This window comes from Typopeltis vanoorti, chromosome 1 (genome assembly GCF_054136105.1).
Source record: "Typopeltis vanoorti isolate ZY-2024b chromosome 1, IOZ_Tvanoo_1.0, whole genome shotgun sequence".
In the NCBI taxonomy this organism is placed as follows: domain Eukaryota; kingdom Metazoa; phylum Arthropoda; class Arachnida; order Uropygi; family Thelyphonidae; genus Typopeltis; species Typopeltis vanoorti.
Genome location: NC_143549.1, coordinates 132,585,781 through 132,600,041, shown reverse-complemented (window position 1 = coordinate 132,600,041; position 14,261 = coordinate 132,585,781). Strand labels below are relative to the sequence as shown.

Below are 14,261 nucleotides of genomic sequence, written 5' to 3'. Positions count from 1 at the left end.
ATTTGGTTACCTGGTTTTCAATATGATGTAGAAACATTAGAGATGGTCCAGAGAAGAGTGACTAAAACAATATTAGGACTCTGGAACGTTGGCTATGGAAAGAGGTTGAAGAGATGTGGATTGTAGAGCTTGGTGGATAGGAGGAAAAGAGGTGACATAATAGAAATGTTTAAGTTGGTGAGAGGATTTTACTGGATTAATCTAGAAGGGATTATAAAAAGAGTAGGAGGTAAGAACCAGAGGCCATCCCTGGAAGTTATGTAAGAGTGTGTTGAAGAGAGATGTGAGGAGGAGATTTTTTATGTGGAGAATTGTTCAGTGAGTGGTAAGCTTTGCTAGAATATGTTGTTAATGCAAGGAGTTTTATGGATTTCAAGATTTGGTATGATAAATATGCTGTCAGTTGAATGAACCTCCCACAATGAGTCTGCTGACTTCATGGAGTGTGCAATAAATAATAATAATATGCAAATTACATGGAATTTTTTTTTTCTTTCTTTCTTATCCAATAGAAACAAAAGAAGTTATGATTTTACATCTATGGAGTCCCAGTCCTCATCATGGAAGATTTATTCTATTATCACTACTTATCCCTTTCCCTTAAATTCACTTATCATCATCATCACATTTACTACCTTTGCCAGAGCATGTGCCTCACCTAGCATTCCCCAAGTGAAAAATCAACTCCGTATTTGATTATCATAATTTTTTCTAATGGTCATTATTTTACTCTTCTTTTATTTTACAGTTTGGGGCACAAAATGTAAAAAATAAAAATAAATAAATAGATATAAAAGTCCGCTATTTTATATTGTATTTTTAAATTTCGGCAATATGCACTTTAGACACACAAATTCTGCAACACTGCAACTCATTTTGATGGGGTTAATAGTAAGTATTTAACATATTGCATTTAGTAAAATTTAACTTGTTACATTTAAATTTTTCAAAATTTTTATCATTTTTGGGTTGGGGGGAAGGGGTTAGATACTTGCCACAAACTAAACCACCTTCTTTGTCTTATGAAAAATCTTCTATCATATACATCTAATTAGCTCATCATACCAGTTTATATGGTTCTCTCATATTGAACTCTGCATCCTCTTATTTATAAGTTATAGAAAGTAAATTTTAGCTTTATTAGTGTTTAATCACTATAACAAGATGCCAAAAATCCTGGGACTCATTTGCATCCATACTCCTCAAATATGAGGAGTATGGATGCAAATAATGTGAAACTGTATATGTTTTCCAAATTTGTTTATCATAACATTAATGTTATTCTAAAGAAATTCACTATAGTTGATCCTATATTTGTGGATTATAAAGTTTTTAGTTGATAGGCAGAAAAGAGGAGATATGATATACATAAAAGTTACTAAAGGGATTTTATAGAGCAGATGCTAAAGAAATATTCCAATACATGATTAGACTGATGAAAACAAGGGGTCATTCCTTAAAGTTTTTTGAAGTGTAGGTAAGAAGTTGTAAGGATTAGAATTTTTATGAAGAAGGGGGGGTGAATGAATGAAATAAATTGCTAGAGGCAGTAATAAGTGATTTGTCAGTGAATGTATTTAGGAAAGATGTGATAGTAATTATGTGAATAATAATAGTTAGTATGGAAAGTAAGATATGATTAGCCTTTGGACTTCATTTCCCATATAATAACAACCATATTTAGCATAACATAATAATTTACCATAATTGACCATAATTTATATTTCTGCCTATTATAATTAACATTTTTAGGATCACTCTCTTTTTATTTTTTACATAAATAATACTCATGAAATGTTAGAAACTTGTAGCACATTTTAGTGCCATTGATCATCAAGGATTAGATAAACTGGAAACCAAGCACTAGTGATTAAACACAGTACTTTTTTTCAAGTCATTTCAGGCCTCCAAAAACATTATGACAGACTTTGAAAGTTTATTTTTCACTTGGTTAGACTATAATAAATTTAGTTTAATCCTTTATCCAAGTGTGAGCAAACAAAGTTTGCACCTGAAAGTATCTTCAGGACTGGGGTAAGGTGGTACAACACTGGGCAACTCATTGCAAAGGTGGAGCAAGCTAACATCACTCCTATCTCAGTATCTCCCATAATGCAAAACACATCTCCTTGCAGATATGTCTAATGTTATGCATTAAGGGAAGGGCCACTACCCAGACTAGTTTCGACCTTTATTGAGGTCTCTTCAGTGGGAGCCAGGCCCCAGTGGAGATACCAGGCAGAAGCATTAGCAAGGTCATCTCTACCTATAGGAGTTGCCACCTTACCCCAGTCCTGAAGATACTTTCAGGCGCAAACTTTGTTTGCTCACACTTGGATTAAAGGATTAAACTAAATTTATTATAGTCTAACCAAGTGAAAAATAAACTTTCAACATCTTTCTCTAAATCCAGAGTAATTTATTAAAAAGATGGCAAACCGTTTGGCAACTCCTATAGGTAGAGATGACCTTGCTAATGCTTCTGCCTGGTATCTCCACTGGGACCTGGCTCCCACTGAAGAGACCTCAATAAAGGTCAAAACTAGTCTGGGTAGTGGCCTTTCCCTTAACGCATAGCATTAAACATATCCACAAGAAGATGTGTTTTGCATTATGGGAGATACTGAGATAGGAGTGCTGTTAGCTTGCTCCACCTTTGCAACGAGTTGCCCGGTGTTGTACCACCTTACTCCAGTCCTGAAGATACTTTCAGGTGCAAACTTTGTTTGCTCACACTTGGATAAAGGATTAAACTAAATTTATTATACCATGACAGACTGGGACTTGAAATCACAGCCTGCTAGATGGAGAGTAAAAATGCTTTCTTCTCCAACTAATTTGTTGAAACATTTCATAGTCATTACCCATCATAATCTCAGACTGATCACATCTTATCAAAAATAACTCAATATCATCTGTATTGACATTCAGTGCCATAATGAGGGCATGGCGAAAGAGGCGCCTGCCACGGGCACAAACTAGGTTTGAGGCACAAAACGTAAAAAATAAAAATAAATAAATACATATAAAAGTCGGCTATTTTATATTGTATTTTTAAATTTTGGCAATATGCGCTTTAGACACACAAATTTTGCAACACTGCAACTCATTTTGATGGGGTTAATAGTAAGTATTTAACACATTGCATTTAGTAAAATTTAACTTGTTATATTTAAATTTTTCAAAAGTTTTGTCATTTTTGGGTTGGGGGTGCAAATTAGACACTTGCCGCAGACACTTCATACCCTCATTAAATGGGTAGAGAATGTACTGTTGACATTCTCTACCCATCTCCACTCTGATTGAGTACAATTCCCCTGTCATTAAAGTATTCATTCCTTCTTTCTGTTCTTCCAGAAGATTGTGAATCTCTCCATTTCTGTTTTATCCTATATATAATTCTTAGTGGCCATGACATATGCACAACAATGACAGAAAGCCACAGTTGTGCCTATGTCATGGGCACAACTATGTCAGAATGTCAAGTATGAAGACAGACTGAAGAAATGTTCTTTGCAGAACTTGTTAGATAAGCAGGAATTGATATGACAGACATATAAGTTTGTGAGAGAAGTTTGTCATATAGATATTGGGAAGATACTGCATAAAAGATTATTCTTGAAGCTGTATATGAAGAAATAAGAAATTTGTTGTTTTAAGGATACTTGCGACATAAGACTGAATGATATAATCACGTAATCACCAGAAAGATATTTATTTAACCAAATATTTCGGTCTGGAAATAGCAGACCATCGTCGGTGGTATTACAAGAACAGTTTAAAAAATATACAAGCTAGAATACTAACAATAGATCGTTGAAATTAGAACATGCCGCGTGATGTTATATCACTAAGTATGAAACGAAATATTTTGAAGTAGAAACATGATTGAATTTGCTATTAAAAAAAAAAAAAAAAAAAAAAAAAAAAAAAAAAAAAAAAAATTAATGAGTAATCTTGATTAGGCTTTCCCAGATTTTTGATATAGATATGCAGTCATTACGATTCAGGTTGGGATGATGCAGCAAGGCCTCCACGCTTTCCTTGAACAAACGTTCGAACCTATAACGGGATCTATGTAAGAGGCGCGTTTTGGACCAAAGGATGCTGTGGTCAGTTTCAATCCCGTGTTGAGCCAAACCAGACTTTTCAGGTTTATTGTGAAGAATGGATGATTGATGTTCTTGGATTCTTTTTTCAAGAGAACGTCCAGTCTGTCCAAAGTAAGAGAGATCACAGTTGCAAGGAATTTGATAAACTCCAGGAAGAGATAAAGTTGAGCGTTTGTCTTTAGGAGAAGGAAAATGAGAAGACAATTTGTTAATAGGAGAATACGTAGCTGTTAAATCATATTTCTTCAAAATTCTTGCGATAGGTTCTGAAATACCGGAGATATAAGGAATAGGTACTCGACGTATTGAATCTTTGTTGTTTTGTGGAGGATTATAAGATGTAAGAAGACGTTGAATACTTTTTTCAGAAAAGCCATTGAGTTTCATGTGTTGCTGGATAGTAGAAAGTTCTTTCTGTAGATAATCAAAAGTAGAACAATTAGTTTTGGCTCTTTTGATGAGACATTTTATGGTTTGGTTTGTCTGGTTTGGCTCAACACGGGATTGAAACTGACCACAGCATCCTTTGGTCCAAAACGCGCCTCTTACATAGATCCCGTTATAGGTTCGAACGTTTGTTCAAGGAAAGCGTGGAGGCCTTGCTGCATCATCCCAACCTGAATCGTAATGACTGCATATCTATATCAAAAATCTGGGAAAGCCTAATCAAGATTACTCATTAATTTTTTTTTTTTTTTTTTTAATAGCAAATTCAATCATGTTTCTACTTCAAAATATTTCGTTTCATACTTAGTGATATAACATCACGCGGCATGTTCTAATTTCAACGATCTATTGTTAGTATTCTAGCTTGTATATTTTTTAAACTGTTCTTGTAATACCACCGACGATGGTCTGCTATTTCCAGACCGAAATATTTGGTTAAATAAATATCTTTCTTGTGATTACGTGATTATATCATTAAGAAATAAGAAACTTATAAAGGAAGTAAGAAAAACCTTATAAAGATGATTTAAGCAAGGAAGTAAGATACATTGATAGAGTGAAGAGAGTGCACTGCCACTTAAGAGATTCAAAGGGAAGTATGATAAGATGATAGATTGGCAAAATATTGCACAATGATTTCAGTGACTCGATTTGTATTACCCTTTCTATAAAAATTATAAAATGCAAATCATGTTAATTTCTTCCAGTGAGCAAGAGAGAAAGAAATAAAGTGAGAGGAGAGACAGAAAGCTAAATTGAGAACAGTCAGCTCAACTCACCATTAAGTCTTGCAGCTTCATTAGTCAATTCAACATATCTTACATATTTATCACGATATGTTTTTCCTGTTAAACTCCTCCAGTCTCTCCACATCTTTCTCAGATCTTCATAATTATGAGAGGTGGCAAATTCACGTGTTAATTCTGTAAACAGAGAAATAATTAATGCAATTTGGTTAATAAATAATAACTATGTGGAAGAAAATATACCATCATCATCAAAGTACTATACACATCCTGTGAGGGGTATGTATAGTACTTTGCATATAGTACTATCATAGTACTATATTATTATTATTATTATTATTATTACGGGCAACTCCAAGGAGTCCTTAGACTCATCGAAGGAGGCCCTAAACATCATGTCCATCACAACTATTCGACATTCACACAGTATCTATCATACTTTGCCTTGAACTCATTCACTGTCATAGCACCCACAACAGACTCTGGCAGCTTATTCCACTCATTTACCACTCTAAAAGTAAAAAACCTAGCTCTAACACCCTTACTAACCACACTCTTGCCCAGCTTCCATGGATGTCCCCTAGTTCTCCCACCACCAGTCCTGTTCTCAAAAATATCCTCTGAATTAATCCTATAGAAACCCTTCAGCAATTTGAATGTCTCAATCATATCTTCCCTTTTCTGCCTATCAACCACTTTTTGCAACCCACAAATCTTCAACCTGTTTTCATAAGGTTCATTCTTAGACCTGCTATCATCTTGGCCACTCGCCTCTGGATAGATTGGCAATATGCAATATGCTATATGCAAAGTTTAGATTATTATTAACTTCCTATTGTGAATTTTCATCCAAATTAGCCTGTTATCTGTTATTACTCCACTTCTAACTACATCAGTCTACCTATATCTTGGTCTTCCTTTGGTTCTTTTATTTGCAGGCATAAAACCTCTCTTTTGCTAACCTTTCCTTTCCCGTTCTGTTTACATGACCACACCACCTGTGATTAGCTCTGTTAAAACTTGCCCAAATTCTAACAATCTCAAGTTCTATCCTAATATCTTAATTTTCAACACGATTCTGGCATTAATGGCATTTGTTCCCCCACGCCCAAGAAGATTCACAAAGGTGTTCAGTGGTCTTTGTAATGTGGAGCACGGAGAAAGATTGGGAGAATGTAAATTGTAAAGCCTCATGACTAGGAGGGAGAGATATGCTTGAGACATATAAGTTAGTTAGGGGTTGTTTCAGGTTGACATGGAAAAGATTTTTCATAGAATGGGAGAGGGGGGGGGTAGAAATGAGGCCATTGCTGGAAACTGTATAAGGAGGATGTGAGCAGAGGAGTGGGGAGAAGGTTTTTTAAATGGAAAGTGGTTGGTGAGTGGAATGCATTGCCTGAGTGTGTGTTGTGAATTTAGGCATAGTTGGATGAGCATTATGTGCAATAGTGTGTACCTCCCACGATGAGTTTCTGAATTCATTGGAGGTCAGAGGATAATAATAATAATAATAATTTGCCACTTCAGTGTTGCAAAGTGTAAGGTTTTAAAATATTAATAGCAAAGATGGGATCAGAGTTTACAATTAATGGGATCTCTTACAGGAGGTTGAGGAGATAATAGATCTGGGAATGATGGTAGTCAAGGGCCTAAAACTTTGGGGGACATCATAATGGACAATGAAAATGATCAGAATTCACTAACATGTATGTGTAAGTAGGTTATAAGTTCACTTATACAAGGGTGGACTGAAAAGTTCTCGTCCTTGACCATAGATGGTAAAACTATCGGCAAGATTTTTTTTTCTAAGTTGGTCATAAGCATCCATGTGAAATTGCAAGTCATTCTATCAAGTAGTTTGTTTTATACAGCTGTCTGAAGCAAAAGTGTTGTCTGTATCTCTTGAAATGGATAAAATTAAGTATCGTACGGTTATAAAATTCTTTGTAAAAGAAGGTTTAACGCCAAAAGAAATTCATTTGAAGTTCATAAAAGTTTATGGGCACTCTTCTCCTTCATTTTCGACAATTAAGAAATGGGCTGCCAAGTTTAAACATCACCGTACCAGCCTTGAAAATGATTCACGTGAAGGACATCCAAAAAGTGTAACAACACCAGAAATTATTAATCAAGAGCACGATATGGTATTGGATAATGCCGTGTCAAAGTGCTTGAAATTGCTAAGACTATAGGCATTTCAAAAGAACACGTAGGATATATTTTGCATGAAGAATTGCAAATCAAAAGCTTTGCGCAAGATGGGTGCTGCACTTGCTCACAGCAGATCAAAAACACACTCGCATGAAAATCTCTGAACAGTGCTTGGAGCATTTTAACAAGAATAAAACCATTTTGTGCATTGATTTATTACTATGGATGAGACTTTGATTCACCATTACACACCAGAATCCAAAAAGCAGTCAAAATAGTGGACAGAAGCCGGATGTTCAATGCCAAAGAAGACAAAATCAGTTCCATCAGCAGAAAAGGTCCATCGGTGTTTTGGGATACTAAAGGCATTTTGTTTACTAATTATCTTGAAAAGAGTAAAATAATAACCGTGGAATATTATTCAGATCTTTTAAACAGATTAGACGAAGAAATTCATGAGAAAAGACCTGGTTTGCAGAAGAAAAAAAAATCATCTTTCATCAGGACAATGCACCTGCCCACCAAGGTGTTTTGGCAATGGGAAAATTAAGGGATCTGCACTATGAATTGTTGGAACATCCACCCTATTCCCCAGATTTGGCTCCCTCTGACTTCTATTTCTTCCCAAAACTAAAACTCTTCCTCGCTGGTCAGCATTTTTCTTCGAATCCAGAAGTGATTGCAGCTGTAGAGGGGTATTTTGCAGATTTTACTGAAAACCACAGTAAGATCTACAGGGACGGGATAATGGCACAGGAGCATTGCTGGAATAAATGTATTCATCGTAAGGGAGATTATGTTGAAAAATAAAAATAATTTTGAAATTATAAATTCGTTTTTTCACTGTTTGGCCGAGTACTTTTCAGACCACCTTTGTATAAGGACTTCATCAGGTTGCATACAGATTATTGTGTAGATGATCTGGTAATATGCTTTTTCAAGAGCATGAAGATATATTTGGAAAGGATTCAGAAATGAATGACTAAAGTAGTTTCTAGTGTCTGAAATGTAGAAAGTATACAGACAGAATGAGGAACTGCAACTTGGTAGCCACGTAGATAGGAGGAATAAATTAAGGAATTGTTACTGGATTAATTTGGAAGAGATTTTACATGTTTTTGATTAAGCAATGCATTTCTTTTAAACAGCTGTGAAGCATCTTTCCACAATAAGATGTATTCATAAATTGAGGTTTCTAAATTATGACAACAATTCAATAAAAATTAACAAGAAAATATCAATTTTTACCAGGCTCTTGTGTTGTATTGCACTCTGCACTAAGATTACTTTCTATATCCAATAAGCATAGACTGGCTGTACTATATGCTTCTGTCATATCTGCCACTAACTGATTCAACTGTAAATAAAAAATTCTTCTCAAATGATTTATTAGAAATATTAATTAGCAATATTAGACACTTATTAGAAATATGGGATGTCTCTGAAAAGGAGCTTTAGTGTTGTTAATACTTATTTAATCAAGTATATCCATGTGTTGTCTCTATTAATTCAGCAGAATTGAGGGAATGTTTTGTCCTTAGTGGTATGTTTCTAAATCAGTTTCATATTACTGACCAGTACATGAGCACTGCTCAGTAATATGAAACTGAGCAGTGCTCATGTATGGCACAGATATCAATATGAGTAATCAAACTCAAGAGTTGTACAAAATTTCCACAGATGACTATTTTGATGGAGCACATTTTGAAAATGCTGTCACTTGGATTTTATTTTCATAAGCTTGCTAAATTAATACATCATGAATGTCATACAGTTTATAAATAAATAATGGAGTATCTTTTCAATGATTTTCACTTAGTATTATTATTACTATCACCATTGTTGTTATTATTATTATTATTAAGAAAGACCTTCAGGCAGTCAGGAACTCATCGAAGGAGACCACATACTACACACACACCATCTATCGTACTTATTCTTGAATTCATTCACACTGCTTGCACACACAACATCCATTGGCAATCCATTCCAATAACGCACCACTCTATGAGAGAAAAATCTATCCTTCACCCCCCCCCCTTCTTGACAGCATTCATTATCAACCTCCAAGGATGCCCTAGCATCCTTTCTCCACCCTCTATAAAATAAAAAATTCCATCCACTGAAATTCTGTATAACTCCTTCAGAGGTTTGTAAGTCCCAATCATCCTTCTTCTCCTGTTTGCTAGTGTCTGTAGCCTACAAATTCCACTATCCTGATATCATTTTTGACATCAGGATAGTGGAGTCCTAGATGAGTCTTTGACTCCATGAGGTCTTGTTTGATAATAATAACATGATCCTTTGCACACACACACTCTCTCTCTCTCTCTCTCTCTCTCTCTCCACTGTATCAGAATCACAATGGAAACTAGGAGACCAGACCTGCACACATTGTAACCGGTACCAAGAAAGCATAAACTCATTCTAGAAGATTAACTAGTTATATAATAGAAGAAAACCATTATATAACTTATGTTAGCTATGAAAAATGCAGAGAACCAATCTCCAGTCCTCACTCTCTTGAAATGCATCCTGTTAGTAGAATCATGCAGGATGAGTTCGCAAGCCTGATTGGTTGAGGAGTAGCATCTTAACTATCCATTTACATTTATTTATTTATTCGTGTGGGGGTTACTCCATTCCTCGACCACCCCCTTAGGACTGGTCGAGCTTTCCTAATGAGGGATTAAGTGCTATATCCTATGACTGTAGCCTATGTGTTCACAGGGCTGGTTTTCCTGCTTGTGGGATGAAAACCCCCAAATAAATTGGGGGGGAAAAACCCTGCTGTCCATGCCCAAGACCAGCTAACTTGGCTATGGCTGAGAAAGATCCTTAAGCTCCTCACGTCATCAACGGGAATTGAACCTAGGACACTCCTTCCCCAGGCATATGCTTGTGAAGTGCATAGCCACTAGGCTAACCGTGCAGACTCCATTTACATCTTAATGAACTGTTACATTAATCTAATACAATAGGCCATATTTTAAACCAACAGGAAAGGTACTGTCCAAGATACACATATACTAGTATGTTTGTTTATCAGCAGAAGATAGGAAAGACAGAAACAGATTAAAAGTAAAAGATTGTCTATAAATTTATTAAACCAGAATAAAAACAAAGAGATCTTCCAAAAAGACTAAGAAGAAAAGTTTGCTAATATTGATATAAATGAAGACCATTCTTTTCCCAGATCATGAGTTTGGAACCCTGGAAGTTATGAATGGAAGTGGTGATCAAGAGGGATAGGAGTGTTTTTTTTTGCATGAGAGATGGTTGGACTGTGGAATGCATTGCCTGATAGAGTAGTGAGAGTATGAAAGGTGAATAGGTTTAAGGAGTAATACAATAGACTTTGTGTTGTCTAAGATGGATCTCCCATGATGAATCTTTTAACTCCATGGAGGTCCTCAATAATAATAATAATGCTGATGATGATAATAATAATAATGAACTGGCTATCTGATAGGTATCAACAAGTTGTGTATGGGGGTGCAATATCCAGGAAAAGGAAAGTCACTAGTGGAGTGCTGAGGGGTCTGTTTTAGGGCCATTACTATTTAACTTATATATTAATGATATTGGTGAAGATTTGGATGGAGATATTCAGTTGTTTGCAGATGATGCAAAGTTGGGATGAACCATAAAGAGTAGTGAAGATATTGTGACCTTGCAAGAAGACTTGAATAAATTGAGTGATTGGGCTAGCAAATGGGGATGTGAGTTCAATGTTGCAAAATGTAAAGTTTTAAAATTTGGAAAACAAAGATGGGATGCAGAATTTATGCTTGGTGAGAATATATTGTTGGAAGTAGAGGAAATAAGAGATCTGGGGGTGATAGTGGATAAGGATCTAAAATTTAGGGGACACATCGCCAAAATTGTGAAGACAACACAAAGACTTCTGGGAATGATGCGGAGGACACTGACATGTAGAAGTAGGGAGATACTTGTTCCAATGTATAAGGCTTTGATTAGGCCACACTTGGACTATTGTGCCCAGATTTGGTCACCGGGTTTTCAGAAGGATGAAGAGATGTTGGAAAGGGTCCAAAGGCGACTGACTAAGGTAGTTTCTGACCTCTGGAATGTTGAGTATGAGGAAAGATCGAAAAGATGTAATTTGCAGAGTCTCGTGGAGAGAAGGAAGAGGGGAGATATGATAGAGACCTACAAGTTGGTGAGGGGTTGTTATAGGATCAATGGTGGAGAAGTTCTACAGAGAATAGTGGGAGATCAGGGGAGAACCAGAGGTCATCCCTGGAAACTGTATAAGGAGGGTGTGAGTGAGGGAGTGAGAGGCAGGTTTTTTTCGTGCAGAGTTGTGAGTGATTGGAATGCCTTGCCTGAGAGCGTGGTGTCTGCAAGTAGTTTGAATGTGTTTAAGACACGGTATGATGAGATGTGTGTGTAAGATAAAAGGACCTACTAGATGAGTCTTTGACTCCATGAGGTCTTGTTTAATAATAATAATAATAATAACTGGCTGCAGGTTTATATCCCATTGTTCAAGAATATCTTTAAGGTGGTAGATGATTTTTATGGCCTAGTGGGAGACCTACTTGCTGAAGACTATCTGCTCTGGAGACTAAATATGGAAATATTTAGTCTCCAGAGCAGTGTTTCTGCATTTTCTAATTCTTAGCTTACCCATGACTAATATACAATGCAGTTTAAAGATTTTTTGTGCACATTAACAAAATAAAAAAGGTTCCTCTATTCTCATCAGGAACCTGGGATGACAATGAAGAGAGCCAATATTATCTTCAACAGAAGAGAAACAGGAACAGTCAATGAATGAGGCATCAATGAAAAAGTTAACTCACAAAGGAATAACAAAATATCATACACACGAGGTATGGCTATTAAATAACGAGGCTGGTTGCAAAAATGTGGTTTATTATTACAATTGTATAACTTAATTGTTATCCCCTTCAACATACTCCCCTCCTCTATCTATACACCATTTCAAGTCATCAGGTATTATCTGCGTCAGCAGCGCTGCTGTTTTCTCCTTTACCTCATCCACTGACTGAAAATGGGTGCCCTTCAATGCGGAATTCAACTTTGGAAAAAGGTAAAAGTTGCATGGAGCTAAGTCCGGCAAGTAAGGTGGATGGTCCAACACTGGGATCTTCTTGTCAGCCAGATACTGCTTTACAGACAGTACACTGTGGGCTGGAGTGTTGTCCTGATGGAGAATCCAAGTGTTGTTCTTCCACAGATTGGGTCTCTTCTTCCTCACTCATTCTCTCAGCTTGGCCAGAACCTCAAGGTTAATCGTCTGACTAATATTGGTTAACCGTCTGGCTCTCTGGTATTCATTCAACCATTACCAAGCCAATGATATATAAAAAACAAAAATCAGCATTGCCTTCAGTTTTAACTTGCTCGTTCTTGCTTTTTTCATTCTCAGTGACGTGGGAGTTTTCTAGTGTATCGATTGTCTCTTTGTTTCTGGATCGTTCTGAAAATCCACGTCTCATCACATGTGATGATCTTCTCCTGCAAGTCTGCATTGAAGGGCACCCATTTTCAGTCAGTGGATGAGGTAAAGGAGAAAACAGCAGAGCTACTGAAGCAGATAACACCTGATGACTTGCAGCACTGCTTCCAATGATGGAAAATTCGCATGCATTGTTGAAGAGGATAGCAATCAAGTTGTACAATTGTAATAATAAATCACATTTTTTTGCAACCAGTCTCGTTATTTAATAGCCACCCTCGTATATAGTTGGAGTTACTCAAATAAAGAAGACTAAAACAAGTGAGGTTTTTTTTTTGTAAATACCAAGTAGAAGATTATTTATGCAATTCACTTATCCATATTTAGACAATATGGATAACTGAATTGCAAAATCTAAGTACACTACTGTGTATCCATCTTCCTTGTCCAATGCAACTCTCATTTTATTGTAATAAATAAGTAGATTACTAAAACATGACTAACATGAACTCCATGCTGTCTATTTAAGATAACACCATTGCTGTCAACCCATTCTGGATTCTGGTTCTCACTAATCTCTCCAACATTTTAAGGCCTATAATTTGAAGCTTGAGTTCTGTCACCTCCCTTACGAAGCAGTACAATCTTGCCTTCCTCCCACTCCTTTGGAACTTGACTCATATGAAACAAATATGCCAAACTAGATGTCAACTCCTTGGCACATTCTTTCAAAATACGTGGTGATATATCATCAAATCCCACAGCGTTATTAACATCTAGTTTACTTAATATATATTTTAATTGGGTGATTCATTGGACAATGGAAAGGCTAGGCTATCAACAACAGATTCTTAGAATTCAGGAAGTGTAACAAATCATTTTGATGATGGTTTCACATATACACCCTCTGTCCAAAAATAAACCGAACTTTTCGAAAATAGAAGAAACCTTTTTCTTCTATTTTTGTGACGATTTAGAGATTCTCTTGAAGGACGGCGAATAAAGATGTAAATGCAATAGAACTATATGACGAGTTATGTGCTTTTCGGGATATTTTTCAGAAGGATAATTTAAATATTCAAAACCCTTTCGATATTCTTAATTTTACTGTGTCCAATAATTTATCTTTCCCTAACTTTTCAATTGCTTTAAGAATACTATTAACCTTACCTGTTAGTGTAGCGAGTGGTAATGTTCCTTTTCCAAGTTGAAATTGATTATAACCTACTTAAGAACAAGTATGCCACAAAAAGGCTTGTTAGTTTGGCATTAATAGCTATTGAAAATTATATATGTGCAGAATTTGACATTAAGACCATTATTTCTAATTTTGTGAATATGAAATCAAAAACCCTA

At 35.9% G+C, this 14,261-nt stretch overlaps 1 protein-coding gene across 1 annotated transcript in view; it reads right to left on the bottom strand.

Moving 5' to 3' along the window:
- LOC150110437 (angiotensin-converting enzyme-like) overlaps window positions 1–14,261 on the bottom strand; it is a 169,854-nt gene that overhangs the window by 135,256 nt on the left and 20,337 nt on the right. Inside the window, exons 3-4 of the mRNA XM_090393777.1 lie at window positions 8,705–8,813; window positions 5,339–5,482 (exon numbers count right to left, since the gene is read on the bottom strand). Coding sequence (XP_090249903.1) covers window positions 5,339–5,482; window positions 8,705–8,792 — 232 coding nt within the window. The 5' untranslated portion in view covers window positions 8,793–8,813. The remainder of the gene's footprint in view (window positions 1–5,338; window positions 5,483–8,704; window positions 8,814–14,261) is intronic.